This window comes from Alligator sinensis, unplaced genomic scaffold (assembly GCF_000455745.1).
Source record: "Alligator sinensis unplaced genomic scaffold, ASM45574v1 scaffold14_1, whole genome shotgun sequence".
Taxonomy (NCBI): Eukaryota; Metazoa; Chordata; order Crocodylia; family Alligatoridae; genus Alligator; species Alligator sinensis.
This window is the reverse complement of record NW_005842709.1, coordinates 404527-421125: the sequence shown is the minus strand read 5'-3', so window position 1 is coordinate 421125 and position 16599 is coordinate 404527. Positions and strand designations below refer to the sequence as shown.

At 49.9% G+C, this 16599-nt stretch overlaps 2 protein-coding genes across 2 annotated transcripts in view; one reads left to right on the top strand and one right to left on the bottom strand.

Moving 5' to 3' along the window:
• The first annotated feature begins 1291 nt into the window (after window positions 1-1291).
• Window positions 1292-5953, top strand: SLC35A4 (solute carrier family 35 member A4). The gene is made up of 2 exons (XM_006034154.3): window positions 1292-1411; window positions 1723-5953. Exon 2 carries the CDS (start codon window positions 2586-2588, stop codon window positions 3561-3563), a length of 978 nt encoding a protein of 325 aa, XP_006034216.1. The 5' UTR covers window positions 1292-1411; window positions 1723-2585; the 3' UTR covers window positions 3564-5953.
• Window positions 5954-8220: 2267 nt separating this feature from the next.
• Window positions 8221-16599, bottom strand: part of LOC112551983 — a 26922-nt gene continuing 18543 nt past the window's right edge. Inside the window, exons 9-14 of the mRNA XM_025216099.1 lie at window positions 16017-16234; window positions 15300-15377; window positions 14674-14791; window positions 13825-13988; window positions 10706-10855; window positions 8221-8998 (exon numbers count right to left, since the gene is read on the bottom strand). Of these exons, the coding sequence (XP_025071884.1) occupies window positions 8591-8998; window positions 10706-10855; window positions 13825-13988; window positions 14674-14791; window positions 15300-15377; window positions 16017-16234 (1136 nt within the window). The 3' untranslated portion in view covers window positions 8221-8590. The remainder of the gene's footprint in view (window positions 8999-10705; window positions 10856-13824; window positions 13989-14673; window positions 14792-15299; window positions 15378-16016; window positions 16235-16599) is intronic.

The following is a 16599-nucleotide window of genomic DNA, read 5'->3' as shown; positions in this document are numbered from 1 at the left end:
GATATGTTAAACGCATGATCCCTGTGCGTACCCACCTGGGGTAACCTTACTTTTTTTTACCCCTGTTAGAGTAAAAATTATCCGTAACTAAAATATGGCTGGAATTGGATACATCTGCCTTATTGGCTAATATCACTAATTGCTTATCATTTGCTACCCTTCCTGGTTTGTGGCTTAATTACTTGACTAAAGTGTCATTTTCTGAGCTAAAGGAATCTTACTCCCTGTAATTAAATTGCAGAATTGCATATTTGTATGCAATATACATAGTCTTGGCAGAATTCAGTTCCTGTTTTTTAACAATTTTGAGGGCTAAAATTGATGTTTATTTTAAACATTTATTTCAATTTTTATCAATTTAAATTTTCCATTTAAATTGTACAAAATTAAGGGTATGGGGGGACAGATAATTTAGTAATGACAGTACACTGTTACAAGCTTTCTAAAATCACGTCAAAATAGAAAAAGTAAATATCCATAAATCAATAAAGCATATCTGCTCTAAATCATGCTGTTCATTTGGTAGTACATTCATACCAGGCTGTGAGAGTGGAGGCCAGAGTAGAGTGTGGGGGCAGGGGCTGGGCTAGGGGCTGCAGCTGCCTGTGGCACAAGGTTTGTCAGGGGACTCCTGGCTGTCGAATGCTGCTGAATTCCCTGAGCTGTGCTGTGTTGAGAGGCAGTGGCTGCCCAGCCCAGGTAGGAAGCAGCTCCCTGCAACCCCTGAGGGGGCAAGACCTGCCTAGTGGGCACTAGCTGGGAGCTGGCCCGGCCCCTTGACAATCTTTGCCTCCTGCCTCACTGGTCGGTGCAGAGGCAGCAGGTGGGTCCTGGGGGAACCCCTACCCCAGGCATGCAGGGGCTGAGCTCGGTGGGAGTTTGGCAGTTGATCCCAGGCTGGTTCCTGAGCAGAGTGAGTGGCCAGAGGCACTGGGCTTCCAGCTGCCAACAGCCCTGCCCCTCCACGCAGGACTTGCAACTCCTCAGCAGCCAACCAACCCCCTTCCCATCCTCCCCAGCACGTCTTGCTGTCATGGGCCCCAGCTCCTGCAGTGGCTGCATGCGTCTGTGTGTGCACGCACGTGCATGTGGGTGCTGCCCCTATCCCAGATTTCCTTGCCCCCATCCCAGATTTTTTTTTTTTCTTGTATCCCCTTTCTATACATTTTTATTATTACCAATGGAAATATTTTTTTTTTTGTGTGGTGCTGTAAGTGTGAGGTGAAATCAACCTTTATCAATGTTTAGCAATAAAAATCCAATCCTGCCAAGCCTAAATATACAATGTCGTGTCTTTGTTTCCACTACATAGGACTCGTTACCAAAGCTGAAGGATCTAGCTTTTTTGAAGAATCAGTTGGAAAGCTTACAGCGAAGAGTTGAAGATGAAGTGCATGCTGGAGTGGGACAGGTAAAGTCAGAGTTCCTTAATGCTTTAGCCTTTAACCTTCCAAATGATGGTGAATAGGCTGTTGTATCATTTCCCAAGAGAGAGAATGTATCCCCATTCTTTCAGAGTAGCTCCTAGCAAGTGAAATTTAGTATTCCTTAATGCGTCTTTTTTGGCAGAAATGTTATCTTTCCTATGTTAATAACATTATACCATCCCTACATTTGGGGGAATCTGGTGGGGGGAAAAAGAACACATTTCAGCTCTTCTATGCTACATAATGGTTTTGTCCAAAAGGTTGTTTTATTCCTTTCTTATCTCTTTCTCTGCAGAATGGATCTTTGCTGGCATCTCCATTTCTCAAAGGCTTCCTGGCAGGTTACGTTGTAGCCAAACTCCGCTCTTCTGCAGTCCTTGGATTTGTGGTTGGGACTTGCACTGGAATATACGCAGCTCAAAACTATGCCATTCCCAATGTTGAAAAGACAATCCGAGACTATATCAGCTCGATGAAGAAAGGACCAGATTAAAGGGGAAGCCTTTGGGCAGAGGTGCACTCCAGAAACGGCTCTTCTCATTTTAGACATGCTAGACAATTGACAATAAAAGGATGCTACAGGCCTCCCAGGATAGCAGCTATATACATCATTTATCTCCTTTGGAAAACAAATTCAATACCAGATCAGTGTGAAATCAGCAGGTCTGATTAATAACATGTTGTAATCAGAATAACATGCAAATGCCAGTCACTGTTTTACACTGTTCAGGACTTTCATGTGTCAAAATCTGAATGTGGACAGCTGCCTTTCTCGTAATAATGTATCAACCTGCTTTTACCCTGGTGTAGTGAAAGGGCATGTGTCAGAGCATTTCACTTGCCATATGCATACTTTTCCACATTTTGGTTCCAGGAAACCTACTTTGTGCCACTTTGTAGCAAGACCTCTGCTTCCTTCCTTAACAAAGTGCAAACATGTTCCTCTCCATGTTCCTTGCTGTTATGAATAGTTCACTGTCTTCCTAATCATACATCTATTAATATGTGGCATTCATTGCATCTCCCTGCTGGTACATGATTTGATTTTTATTTTATTTTTTTTAAGTATGTTTGCACCTTAGGTTGATCTGGCCTCTATTGAGGCCCTGACCTGGAAAAGGGTTGGGTGCTATCCTTTGCTCTTTGCTGCATTCTTTCATGAGGATGGTTATTGCTAATGTTAGTGCAACTGGCTCTCTCCTCCACCCTGCCACTGGGAGGCTCAGGAGAGTGCTGTGGGGTCTGATGCTGATCCTGTCTGTAGCTATCTATGGCGCTCATGCTCCCCTACTGACTCTGTGCAAAGTGGATGGGAAGATCCCATTCAGCTCCTCATCTGTTGTGGTCCTTATTGAGCTGACCAAGCTGGTACTCTCCTTACTCTTTTTGCTGATTTGGGATCGAAAACTACTGGGACGATCTGTTTCATGGAATCACGCCACCCCCTTTGCCCTCTCTGCACTATTATATGCTGCTAACAACAACCTTGTGGTTCACATGCAGCTCTTTATGGATCCTAGCACCTACCAGGTCTTAAGTAACTTGAAGATTGGCAGCACCGCTCTCCTTTATAGCTTGTTCCTGCACCAAAGGCTCTCTCTGCGCAAGTGGCTGGCCCTCTTCCTGCTAACAGCTGCAGGGGTGAGCTACACCTACGGAGGTCTCCAGGATTTGCAGCACCCCACCAGCACCTCCAGGATGCAGCTGCATATCACTGTCCTTGGCTTGCTGCTGATCTCCATGTACTGCCTGATATCTGGCTTGTCTGCTGTTTATACTGAAGTCATCCTGAAAACCCAAGACCTGCCTCTGAACCTCCAGAACTTGTTTCTTTATTCCTTTGGAGTCCTGCTAAATGTGGTTGTCCATCTCTTGAGCAGCAGGGGGACTGGATTCCTGGAGGGCTTCTCATCCTGGGTGCTGGTAATCATTGTCAGCCAGGCTCTGAATGGTTTGATCATGTCTGCAGTCATGAAGCACAGCAGTAATATTACCAGGCTCTTTGTGATCTCCTGCTCCATACTGGTGAATGCCCTGCTGTCTGTTGTACTCTTTAACCTGCAGCTCACCACCTTTTTCTTCCTCGCTGTCCTGTTAATTGGGTTGGCTGTTCACTTGTACTATGGAGCCACATAAGCTCTATCTCCCTGTCTTGCAAGATACAGCTGGGTGTTGAGGCAACATCTGAGCAAGTCTGGGCCGTTCTGAGGGGATGTAACTACATGTGGTCCTGTATCTCCTTTTTATACAGCAAACACATACTTTACTTTGGTCTGTCTACCTAGAGGATGGATCCTACTCAGAACCACTTTCTCTGAGGGGTGGGGAAGAGAGCATGGGGGATGTTTTGCCTGCAGCCAAACATTAATTGTCATGACAAAGGAAGCTTGTCCATAGCTAGTGCATGCACAGCCAGGAATTAGATCATTCCCATGCAGAGATCGATGCTAGGAGCAAGAGGAGGGAAACTGCTCGTTGCTCTGTATTTTGCAGACATGGGACTTGATGCCATGATATGTTAGGTCTTCAACTCCCTGTTGATTTCCTCCTCATCCCTTCACTTTGTAGATTCCCTTGTAGGGGACAGGTAAGAGAGCTTCCTAGTGAAGACTAAAGTAGTGGGGCAGAAACAGCAGATTGATGGATGCTCTAAATGCCCCCCTCCCTCCACCTTTCTTCTCTCTTTGCCTATGCTCCCATCCCCAGGCCCTCTCTCAGGAGAGCGCTGACTCTTTTCCTGACCACTGACAGCACTATTCCCAGGGTCATATAGAAGGCCTCCACTTAAGTGTTGTGTGCTGCCTTCTCTGCCCCTGGGCTGTGCTGTTGCCTTTACAATGCTCTGGACCTTGATGGCTCCCATGCATGACGGACTCAAAGTGCCTTTGAAGGGGTGTAACATCCTTTGCAATCTGCTCAGTTTTTACTCTGAAGCAGAACCTGGAGCCTTGTGTTGCTTCAGTGTGTGGTGGCTGGTTGCCCAGACCCCTCCCATCCTACATCCTGCTTTTGTGACAGAGCACCAAAGAACTGCCTCTTTTTCTCTTCTGTCGCTGGTGACTTCTGCCAATGTGTCACAAGGAGGTCCCATTGGAGCGACCAGCTCCTGGTTTGGTGTAGATCTGGGGTTTCAGCCTTACGTGTGCATACGCTCACCATCTACACCAAGCATGTGCACTTTGGAAGACTCAGGTGTTAGTCTTTATTAGACTCCTTGATACCTGGGACCCCACCAGGGCAGGAATCTTGCTAGTACCACACTGTTCTCTTAAGTAGCTGAGTTCTGACTTTTCTGCTGCCACTCTTTATTTGTCTATAAATCTATGTCTTTATAACAAAAATGCTCGACAGAACTTGTTAGCAGAGTTCTCATTTTTAGTGTCTCATGGGAGCTGCTGTGGAGGCCAGAGAAAAGCCGTGTTCTTTGGGAGAGGGTGGGCATCTTCCAGAATGGCAGGAATCCTTAGCAAATGCCCAGGCCCAATTCAGAATCAGCTGGGAGCTTGTGCAGTGCTGGGGGAGGGGTAGCTTGGCAGTCCTGGAGAATGAATTGTGTTGTCACAGAGCAGGTGTAGCAGTGGCCATGGCAGTTCCCTTCCCCTTCTATGGTCTGGCCTCTGTCTCTGCTCAGTACCTATGGTCCAGCTGTATTTTGGTGTCTCAGTCTGGGCACTGGAATTGTCAGTCTGTGTCTGTTGCTGGGGATATATCCCCTTGAAAATCTCTCTATCCCTGCCAGCCTCCTAGTCTATGACTACAACTGAAGCCGAGGCAGGAAGCTCTGTGCTCTGCCCTTGCTGGAGCAGGGTCCTGAGCAGCCAGCTTGGCGGGGGTGGGGGCTTTACTTGGTGCCTTTATTTATACCAGAGCTCAACAGTGGTCTCTGTGCTGAGTGGGGTTCAGGTGCCTTTGAGGTGGGCCTAATGCTGCTGCTTTCTCCTCAGCCAGGAGCACAGCCTCTTTCTTAGGAAGGAAACTTGTGCTGGCCCTCTGGCCTTGTGCTGCTTTTCTCCTGCACTTTTGGCCTGACTAGGCTGTAGGAGTTTAACCTGTCAGCTTGCAGAACTAGAGAGGTGCTGCCCTATAGGGTGGCATCTGTCTGCTCTGCACTCCTGCCAGCTCAGGCAACCCCAGCAGTGTGCATCCTGGCTGCTGCAGGGTGATCTCTCTGTACATGCAGGCTAGACTCTACTACTGGGCAGCTACCTCCTCTCTCAAGCTGAATTGCTAATTTCCCTTTGTGCCAATCCCATGCTTGCAAGGAGGGGCTGGGGCCAGGGAGGGGGTGCTCCTGCTTCACACCTCTGATTAGTACAAGACCTGTGGGCTTCTGGGGGGCCCTCTTATGGTGCACCTCTGCAGAGGGGTATTGTTCTGAGAGCACAGCTCCTAGCCTGTTTTAGAAATGATGGGATTGTATCTGGACTTGCATGAACTTTGGTTGGATGTGGTTTGATGACCATTTCTCCAATGCACCAATCAGCAAAGCCTGCTCTGGTTCAGTCATTAAAGTTTATGGATCACCAGGCCTGTGTGAATCTCATAACTGTCCTTTTGCCAAGAAGGAGACTGGCCAGTTTGATTTGGACCATGCATGAGTCTGTAGTGGCTCTAATGGTGATATCATGGGGCCCTTCACTCAGCTTGACAGGGTAGGAGGAGGGAGCTTGTTCAGTAGAGCTCAGCACCCGTATGAACCCAACAGTGCGTAGGCTGTGGTATCCCATGGAGGGAACACAAACCTACCTTTAGGTTCTGATCTGATTGGGTCCCCTGTGTTTTGATTTCCCAGGTTGTTTCAAATGTGCTTGGTATTCCTGTGGGGTGTGATCCCTGGGGTCCCAGCATAAGGCCATGGAGAGGAGGAAGGCTATTTAACCCTTTCCTTTCAGCTTTCCCTTTGCAGAGAGAATCCTTGCTCTGGGTCAGATTGATAGAACATGTTTATGTGCTTCCTGTGACTATTCCCAGAGCTGCGACCTGACGCTGTGTGCCCATTCCCTGCAGTGCTGTAGTACATGTGCATAACAGGCTGTTGCTCTGATGCCTGCACCTTGGATGTCTGAATCCAAAGTGGGAATGAACCAGTAAGAAAGCAGCCCACCTGGCTGTGTGGTTTGACCCATGACAGAGGCCTTCAACACCCTACCTGGGAAGGAGAGGAGACCCCAGTTGCTGGTCCCATAGGTGTGAACTGCTAGAAGGCTATAGCTTGCTTTCTCACTGCTGGGCATTATGGGCCCTGTCCTATGCTATAGCTACTTAGCTCATTTGGGGTAAGATTTCCCATCTCTTAGGTATCTGGGCTCTGGATTCACTTTTGCTATTTATTGTAGAGCTGGGTCACCTGGGTGGAATCCTGCAATAACCCAGGGTTTAAGCCCCTCAGCTCCTGTTTGTACCACAGCTCTTCTAGGGGTGTTTCCCACCTGTTTCACTGAACTGGGTGCTATTGCAAGTGTAGCCTGGGGATTGTGCCCAAGTAGCATGTGCTTTCACAGCATCCTGAGTGAAGAAGGGCTGTGGGTGTCTTAAGGTTCTTTTCCTGCTCTCAAGAGTCAGACTAAAGGGGCTGCCAGTAAGAGTTTTTGGTCTATGGGACCTCTGAACATCAGCTTCTTCAGATGCTTAGTGCTGGCCTAGAAGGATCATGTTGGCCTCTGCTTCTGACCCTTACTGGAGGATAAAGTTCCTCAGCTCCAGAGCAGGCACTGATTGGCATAGCTTCCTCTGCTCCCTGACCTGCAAGCAGGGATGGGGGAGCTGCTTCTCTTCACTGCTGCTGTGGATTGTGTCTTCACAGTATGTGAAGACTGAACTGAGCAGGGATTGCTGGTGGCAGCTGCTGCAGTTTGCAAGCTCTACAGCAGGTCCAGGCCCTTGTACACTCCTGTCCTAATGCTGAGGGAAGGAGTCCATCACACCTATGTTCTGGAAGCTAATGGCAGCTGTAGCTTTACAGAGCATCTATGGCTCTAGTCCCCCAGCCTTGTGTGTGTGGCCAGTGCAGTGTTTCACTACAAATTCATGCACCTGCTGCCTGCTCTGTCTATAACTCCCAGGGCTCATCTGCCATCAGCCCCCCACTCAGCAGGTGCAGGGAGGACATTCTGGCTACATGGTGTTAAATCTGATGAAGAACCATAGCATCCTGCTGGGGCTCTTGGAAAGGCTGTGCCCAAAGCACTGCCTGCATGACAAGTACCTCTTCCCTGCAATGCCAGGCACTCAGCCCCACCCTCTCCCTGCTTTCTGATGGCCTTCAGTGCCCCATCCCCATTAGGCAGAGAGCTCCTGCACTCAATAGCAGGCTGGTGCTCTGGCCTGGCTAGAGTCTCAGTCTGTCTGTGTGGCTCTGTCGGTGTAGTGCAGCTGGTTGTGTGCCCGAAGCTGCTGGTTTTGTGCAGAGAGATGGATTGCATCCTGCAGGCATTCCCTCAGCAGTTTTCGGTACCGTTGATCCAGAGCATCTGTACGCTCCTCGAAGAAGTTTCGATAGGCCCGAAACACCTGCAGAGAGACCCAGTGGGGCCCTTTACCATACTGCAACTCAGACCTGCCGCTCAGCTACAAACCAGCAAAGGGCAGCAGCACTGAGGGTCCTTTGCCAGGCATGAGCTGCAGTTGACATGGTTTTGGGGTACAACCTGCCTTGCAAACATTTTGTGTTCCTATTCAGGACAGCACTCAGCCTGGTCCAGTCCTTGAGAGGAGCAATGTCAAGGGAGCTATTGCCCAGGTGGAAGTGACTGAGGTCTATCTGGTCTAGGCTGTCCCCAGATTACCAGGAATGACTGCTTTCCCTGCTCCAGCAGCACTGACTGGTGACTGGGGGAGGTTTGGCTTAAAGTCCTGTTTAGGGGCCAGGAAGGGGATGGTGCTGCTGTTCATTGGTGTTGCTGGTATAGGCATTACAAGAGCATCCCATGGTCTCCTGTATGGCAGCACTGCCAGCCCCTTGCTCTGCCTCTGGTGCTAGTTCCTTCCCACTGCAGCTGCTTTCAGATCTTCAAGTTGATTACTTTATTAACAGTGAAAGCTTGCACCATACCAGCTGACTCACCTCTTCACACTGCTGCAAGAGCTTGTCAGAACAGATCCTAGGGAATGATGGGCTGATATCATCTGTCTGTGCTCACCAACCTGCCCCATGTGCCCTCACCCTACCCAGAGGGGCTGCTGTCTCTCATCATCCATCCATGCACCTCAGGCCCTGGCTTGTCACCATGGGGGAGCTGGCAGTAAGAGCTGATTTGGTGACAGGGATTAGTTTCCATCTGAAGCCAGCTGCTGTGAGCCCCAATTCCTGACCCTCCCACTCCCCCCACCCCCCTTCTCCACCTCAGGTATGTAACACCTGGTGTCTGGGCACATGGCCAATGGCAGCTTAACCCTTTGGTGACCTGCAGGATGTGCTGTTTCTGAGCCTCCACTTCCCATCTGTGCTGCTGGTACAGCGCCTCCAGGTCCTTCTCTGCTTCAGCCTGTTCCTGCCGCAGTGCTTCTAGTTGCAGTGCCAGTATGGCCTTTTCCTTCTGCATGCTCAGAGCTTCCTGCTCAGAGGGAGAGAGCTGGAGCCAAAGGGAATAGATCTGTCAGTCACCTTCCCAGCAGGGGAGGAGGCCCCCTCCCAACACCACCTGGACAGCACATGGAGTGTGAACCTGCTGCCTCAGCCCTGTGTCTGGTCATTGCCTGGCTGTGCTACCTGGTTACATGGTCTATCAGGTCTCATTGCTAATAAGTGCAGCGAGCTAAACAAGGGGCAACTGTCTGTCCAGCCATCTGTCTGTCATAAAAGATATAAGAAGTGCCATACTGGGGCAGACCAATGGGCTATCTAGCCCAGTAGCCCATCTCCAACAGTGGCAGGAGTAGATACTATAGATCTACTAGTCTATAGTACTGTAGACTATAGACTACAGTATACAGAGTCTATAGTCTACTCTGTATACTGTACAGAGCGTTGAGCCAGATATAGAGATGCCAGAGGAAACATCTCCAATCCTTCTGTTTGATAGCCATTAATAGACTCTCATCCATGAATTTATCTAGTCCCTTTTTGAACCTGGCTGTGCTGCCATCTCCTGTGGTAATGAATTCCATAAGTTAATTAAGTGTTGCATAAAAAAGTACTTTTTCTTATCACCTACTAATTTCAGAGGGTGCACCCTAGTTCTAAGTACTCTGGGATTTGGTGAACAGTTCCCTGTTCACGTGGTCCACACCCTTCATGATTTTATAGACCACTATCATATGCCTGCCTCAGCCTTCTGCTTTCCAAACTGAGGAGTCCTAGCCTTTATAGTGTTCCATACCCCTGATCATCTTAGGTGCCCTTTTTTGTACTTTGTCTAATTCTACTACATCCTTTTTGAGATGGGACCAGATCTGCAGATAGTATTCAATTGTGTGGGTGCACCAAGGACTTGTAAAATGGCAAAATGACATTTTCTATTTTGTTTTCAGTTCCTTTAATGATGCCCAGCATTTTACTGGCTTTTTTGGTCACCACTGTACATTGAACTGACATTTTTAGAGAACTAGCTACAGTGACTCCAAGGTCCTTTTCCTCAGCTATACTGGGTTCTGAATTCAGCTATCCATCCATGTAGACCTCTGCAACACCCAGGTACTGCATCTTCCTTGCAGATATGGTTTAGGGAAGACTTCCCTGCTGGACTCTTGCTCTGGCCTTTTCCCATGATCTCTTCTGTTCACTTCCTGTACTGCCCAGCAGTGGAAGGTGCTAACCAGTCTGGCAGAGGAGGACACCATGTTTGAAGTGGCACATGCAGAGCATGTGGGAGGGAAAGGGTTTAGGCAGCAGATGCTTCAAACCACAAGGACTGCTCCCCAAACTTCCTGCTCTTCCCCACCTCAGTCCCACCCTTCCAGAAGCACTTTCAGGTATCTCTCACTAATAATGCTTCTTTGTCTGTCCTTCCCAAGGACTTATCCCATCTGCCCATGCCCCCCAGCCCCAAGCCTCCATTTCCTCCTAGTTTCCTTGGAGTCCGCTGTCCCCTGAGCACAGTTTCTGATTTGGAGACAGAAGGGCCCATAGTTTTGCTTCTCAGTTTCCCAGTTTCTGAAGTACCAGGAGGGGCAGAGTTCCTTGGTATTATTTCAGAGCTCTCAGAAACAGTGTCCCAGCCTCAGCTAATCACAGAGTACTACCCCTCCACAAATTGCTGTCTCAACCCTGCTTGCTCCCTTGGTCACTGCTCTTGGCTTCTTGCCTTATCACCAGGGGCTAAGATTCACTCTCCACTCACCTCCTGCTTTCCTGCTAGCTCCCCCTCCAGTTTCAGGCGTTCCTGCTGGATGAGAGACCAATGCTGTTGCTGTAGACATTGCCTCCTGGCCTTGGCCAAGGAGAACTGCAGCTCCAGGGCTGGGCGATGTTGAGAGGACCAACTCCTCACCTGGCAGAGAAGAGAGGAGAGAAGGACCCCAGTGCCCCAGCACAGTGATGCAGAGGCAGGGCCAACTTGGCAGCCCAGTGCCCCTTCCTGTTGACATTGGTTCTGCTTGGATTTGGGGGGTGCACTACTCTGAGCCCTGAGGCAGAAGGGAGGGGACATCCTCCAAATGACCTTCCCTGTCCTCTCACACAGAGCAAGGAGGCCCTGAGTCACTGAAAGAGTACAAGGCTGCCATATAGTAGATGGAGCCAGATACAGGCAAGATGCCAAGTAGAGCAAGAAAAAAGCAATGCAGCTTGGGCAAGTGTTGTCCTCTGTGACATGTATGATTCCTTGCTGATACAGCATGGTAGCATGTGCTCCAGGGCTTGTGCATGCTGAACAGGTACCATATGGTGTGACCGCAATGCAGGAAGCTAAAAGCCCTGGAACCACTACAGTGCACAGCTCTCTGGGAAGTTCACAACATTGGGATTGTCAGATGGTGCATGCACCTGAAGTATTGAAGAGCCCAGTGGTCTTTCTCCAGGGTCTGGGAGTTTCCACTTCCCTCACTGGACATGCCCTTATGGAGTTATCTTTGTTGGGGCAGGAAGCCTCAGCTGGGTTCAGGCAGATGTCCTGCTTCCCTCTATTCCCTACCCAATAGCAGATTTCCCCAGGACTATCTAGCCTCCATGTGGAGAGCTCATATGCAGAAACTGTAATCAGGATCTCCCCCTACACAATAACACAGAAGCTTGAACCTGGGGAAGCATCTGGCTGCTTGATAGTGTATGCATTGCCTGCAGGGCAGTTACAACCCCAGTCACTTGCAGTAGGTGGTTTTACAGCAAGAAGATGCTTGTAGTTGGGAAAGGGAGCTCAGTTACTGCAGTCCATATGTCTGCCAGCAGGAGGTGCTCTACAGGGAGGTGTAAGAGCATTGGCTGGTCCAGCCAGCTCCTGTCTGAGGAAACCTGGGTCCCTTTTGGGAGATCACAGCCCAGTCTACTGGGATGCACAGATGAGAACACTTGCACAGCTCTGGCAGGATGTGGGATGAGATGCAGGGAACTGAGGGCTAGAGCCACAAAAGGACTTTAGCACTGCAATACCTTCCCTTTAAGTGCCCTGCAGCTTAGTGGAATCCAGTGCTTCAAGTTAGGGGCCCAGGATCCTGCTAAAATGCAGAGGAAGTGCTGGATGCCTCAAAATGGGACCCCAAACACAGCTACTATGTGTGGGCAGTTGTGTAAAGGAGCTGATAAAAAACACCCAGAAAGTCAGGTGTCCACCTGCACCAGAAAGAAATGCATGTTTCTCCTGGGGGCTTTCACATAATCCCTTCCCTGGAACTAGGCACCTAATCCAGCCCTTGCTTACAGATGGAGGACAGGACAAGTGCTGCCCTCCCCTTTCTCAATAGTTCAGTACACAGGGCACTCACCAAGCTGAATGAGGGACTGGAAGATCCAGAGGTTGGATTTGGGCTTTTAATGTGACAGTGAATCACCTAATTCCCTGTGTGAAACTGGCACCTAGTCCTCAGCTCTCATTGTGGCAGAAGAAAAATAATGAACTATCACAAGAGCAGCTCCCAGTCACTTGGAAAGGTCACTCCAAGAAGAACAACTGTAGGGTCAGTTTCCTCCCAAGGCAGCAGCAAGACTGAGCACAATTAGCAGTTCTACTCACAGCTGAGGCTCTGGTCGGTCTGGCTGAGGTCTGGGCAGGTACAGGAAGCAGCAGCTTAGGCAGGCTCCAGCTCATTGGAAATATGCAGGACTGAGGCTTGCAAGTGACACATGACACCTGCACTATTGAAGACCTCAGTGGCTTTTCCCCAGGGTCAACGGGTAAGTCCCTGTAATGGGGCTCATCTCCCTTACCTCACAAATCCCCCTGACTTCCCTTTTGGGCTTACTGATCTTTGTAACTTCTTGGGCCTTGTTCTATGCTCATGTACAAAGGGGTAGAAAGGGAATAACAGCATGTAAGGAACAGCCTTACAATGGTGTGATACTGGTGCATGTATGGGGACAACCAGACTCTATGTGCCCAAAATGTGACCAAGCCTGCCTCGAAAATTGCCACATTGCACTCCAGAGGTGGTTGCATTTCAGTTGTCATATCTGCAGAGTATGAGCTGCAGGTCCCTAGGGTACCTGCAGAGTGAAATGCAGTGGATTATAGGAAATACTGTAGCTTATTTACTGTGCATTACTAGAGGAGTTGTGACAGAAGCGGAGCTGCTCTGAAATAATTTATGAGGCCTTTACCTTTACCTGATTACAGGGACATTTGCAATGTGAAGGTGTTGCCTTAATTTTAATAGGTTTAATAAGAGGCTATAAGAAAAACAACTGTGGGAGCAATTTAAGATGAGAAGTGGCTTTTTAGACATGTAAGGACCATTAAAAGAGGGCCCCAGGCTGAGGAAAAGGTCAGGGGCCCAAACAATCTAAAGAACAAACTTTTTAAAGGTCTCTTTCCCCAGGGGGTGGGAATTGTCAGATAACCATTCAGGACAAGAGGCATTGCTCACTTGGGTATCTGCTGAGCTCTTGTCAAGCAGGTAATGGGGATCCTTTAGGAAAGATAGAAAGGCCTGGAGACTACTGTGTTTACAATTCTTTTTCCTTTTCTGCTTTGTCCCTTCTGCCACACTGACGTGGTGGGTATATGACAAAGACTGCCTGGTTACCGTCTACACTACTGGTTACAGAATCACAAAGGCAGAAGGGCAGGGCTGGGCCCAGCTGGCCTGAGAGGTAAGCAGGATGGATAAGCTGAACCAAGGACCTGGTTATTTGTGAAACTCCACCTGTGGAGATGTCAAGGCTCCCAGCTGACACCTGCCTCAGAATGAGCTGGAAGGGGGCACAGGTGCCACTAGCCCTGCAACTGTGACAAAAAACTTGGCTAGGTGGGGAGACAGTCTACTGCGTTCTGTAAACCCTTCCCTGCCCACTCTGTGCCTCACTTACCACATCAGCTGGGCCTGCTGCACAGGTTGGTGCCTTTGCTCTACTCCTTGCCCCTTGTGAAGGCTGTTCCTCTGTCACCTGCTCCACCCTCAGGGAGAGTTGGCCAAAGGATTTTGGACTGTTCCCTACAGCTCTGTCTCCTTCAGCAGAAAAGGAAACAAAACCTGCATGAAAGGAATGGGACGGCTGCTGAGGAGGCAGGGCAATGGGTGAAAACAAGGAGCACTTTAACATATAGATGCCCCCCAGGCATTAGACCAGCATGGAGCCAGGCCACCATGTAGTATTGTAACAGGTTTGTGTGTATCTATCTTCTTTTTCTCTCAGTGTCGCGAACCCCCTCCCTCCCCTTCCCCCCTCCCCCTACCCCAGGGCTTAGTTGGCTAACATTGTATCACCTGTAACCTAGTTGCCTTCCCCTCCTCACCCCCATCCTTCTATTGTTAGTCCCTCGCCCGGGCGCTATGTATTTCCCTATCGGCTTTGTCAGCTTTTTTGGATTTACAATCCTAAACATCTACTCTGTCACCACACACAGAGCCAAGCTAACAGAAACACAGCCAGGTCACATCACCTGCCACCAGCAACCACAAAAAAAGAGTGTTCAAGGCAAGCCTCCTTCCTGGTTCCTTTTCTTCCCCTAAAGAAGCCAAGACCCTGCTTCTTTCTCCTCTGCAGGCCCCATTTAGGGCACACTAGGTTGCATCCATTATCCTCCCCTCTGGGCTGGTGTGGGGCAGGCTGAGGTAGGGACATTTTCTTGTACTTGAAGAGCTGTCTGCCCCCTCAGGTCAGCCATTGAAGCCCCATGGCTGGGCAGCAGGAACCAGCCCTGAAATCTTCCCCCACCTTGGACATCTGCCTGTCTGGGGTTGTCTTTGTCCAGGAGCACTTGGCTTCTCAACTCCTCTGTCAGCACCTGGTTCACAAGTTGATCTTCCTGTCCCAGCCACAGTGGTATTGGACCCTGCAGTGTGTGACATGTCCAAAAGGGCACATTAAAGCTAAGTGGAGCCTAGAGCCATACAGCCTTGTACACCCTTGACAGAGCTTTTCCCAACCTGTGCTCTTCACACACTCCTCTTCCCCTCCACTCCCCAGCCTTCCTCCTAAGTGGGAAAGTGTAGCTATTTCTAGCTCTCCATGGCAGGTAGCCAACCCACTGTGCACAATTATCAGGGCTGGGTGTGGACTTCTGTTCCCCGTGGGGCCCAGATCCTGAAGATCCCACCTTGCTGGTGGATTAAGTGCTGGGACGAGCCCCAGAGGTGCCTGGCTGAAGGCCATATAGCGTGGCATGCCCAGGATACACTGCATGGCTTGGGTGGGGCAGGAGTGTAGCACTTTATCTGTTTCAGTGCCAGCTACTCCTCCAGCTGTGCAGCTGGAGGAAGGTCTTCTCTCTGCCCTGTGCCCTGTAGTACCTCTCTGCCTGTGCAACCCCAGCAGGATTGATAGCAAGATCCAGGGCTCACCTTGGCTCCAGGATTATGGTTCTTGTTTTTTGCTTCTGATGCTGCTTTCTTTTTCTCCCAACTCTGGTTCTTCAGCACCTGGAAGACAGTCCAGGGAGACTTCACTGTGCTTTGAATCCCCACACTAGGATCTAGTGCTGGCCAAGAAAGCCAAGTCACAGTAAAGGCACCATGCACAAAGTCTCCAGCATCTGCTGGACCCTTAGCTCCATGTGGCAAGCTGTGCCCAGTTGTCCACAGCTCCCTGTTTAGCTACAGATGCCCTCTTCCCCAAGGGGCAACACTTGGGGTGCTTACAGGCAGGTTTCTAAGACAAGGGGCTTACTTCTGTTCAGACTTAGACCCGAAGCATTACTGCCACATAACCCAGTAGCATGGTCACACAAGCCAGATCCGTATATCTGGAGACAGCATTGGGTATGCACACTGCCACATGGCGCACATGCACATAGCTACGAGCACCCACTGCTTGCAGGCCCGGCTGAGGGGTGCATACACTTCTGGTGCTATTCATCAATAAGCTGCATTGCTCCCTGGAACAGCATCCCCTACTGAAGTGCTAAGGGACAGATTTTCTCAGAATGCATTGGCACGGTAACCATGGATGGCAGAGGTGTGGTTGTGAAGAGCACTGGGATACAGATACTGCTGGGTGACAGTGTCCTAATCTGGGGGCAGCAAAGCCAGCTGGACATGCTGTGTGCCTGGATCTCCCACCTGCAGCTCCCTCAGTGCTCTCTGCAGCTGGCCTATCATGCTGTCCTGTGTGGAGTGGCTGTTCCTGAAGAGGAGCTGGGCCCTCAGTTCTTGGATCTCTGCTCGCTGCCTCAAGGCCACTTTGACAGGATCCCAGAGGGTTGGTGAGACCTTCTTGGCCAGTCCCCGCACCTGCTCAGCCAGTGAGAAGGCTGACAGGATCTCTTCTGCAGAGGCATCTAAACAAATGGAGAACATCCAGCCACAAAGGCTACTTGAGTAGGACACAAAGCGATGCATACTTGAGACCACTAGAGGGGACAGAGGCCAGGGGACCAGGGGGCAGGAGTCTACTTGGCTGGATTGCATCGTCTGCCTTAGCAAACAGGCATGAAACAATTGTTCAGGCCAGCCATTCAGGGTGGCAGAGATTAGCCACCATGCTTTGGTGACCGGAGTGATGATCAGGCCCCAAAATAGACCCTCCAGAGAGTGTCTGTTGCCTGCTGGTCTGGACAGCTGCTTTGCAGAGTGAGTGCAGCTGGGAGGTGCTACAGTAAGGCAGTGGGACAGTCCTAAACGAGGGGCCTGTGTGTGTCCTGCT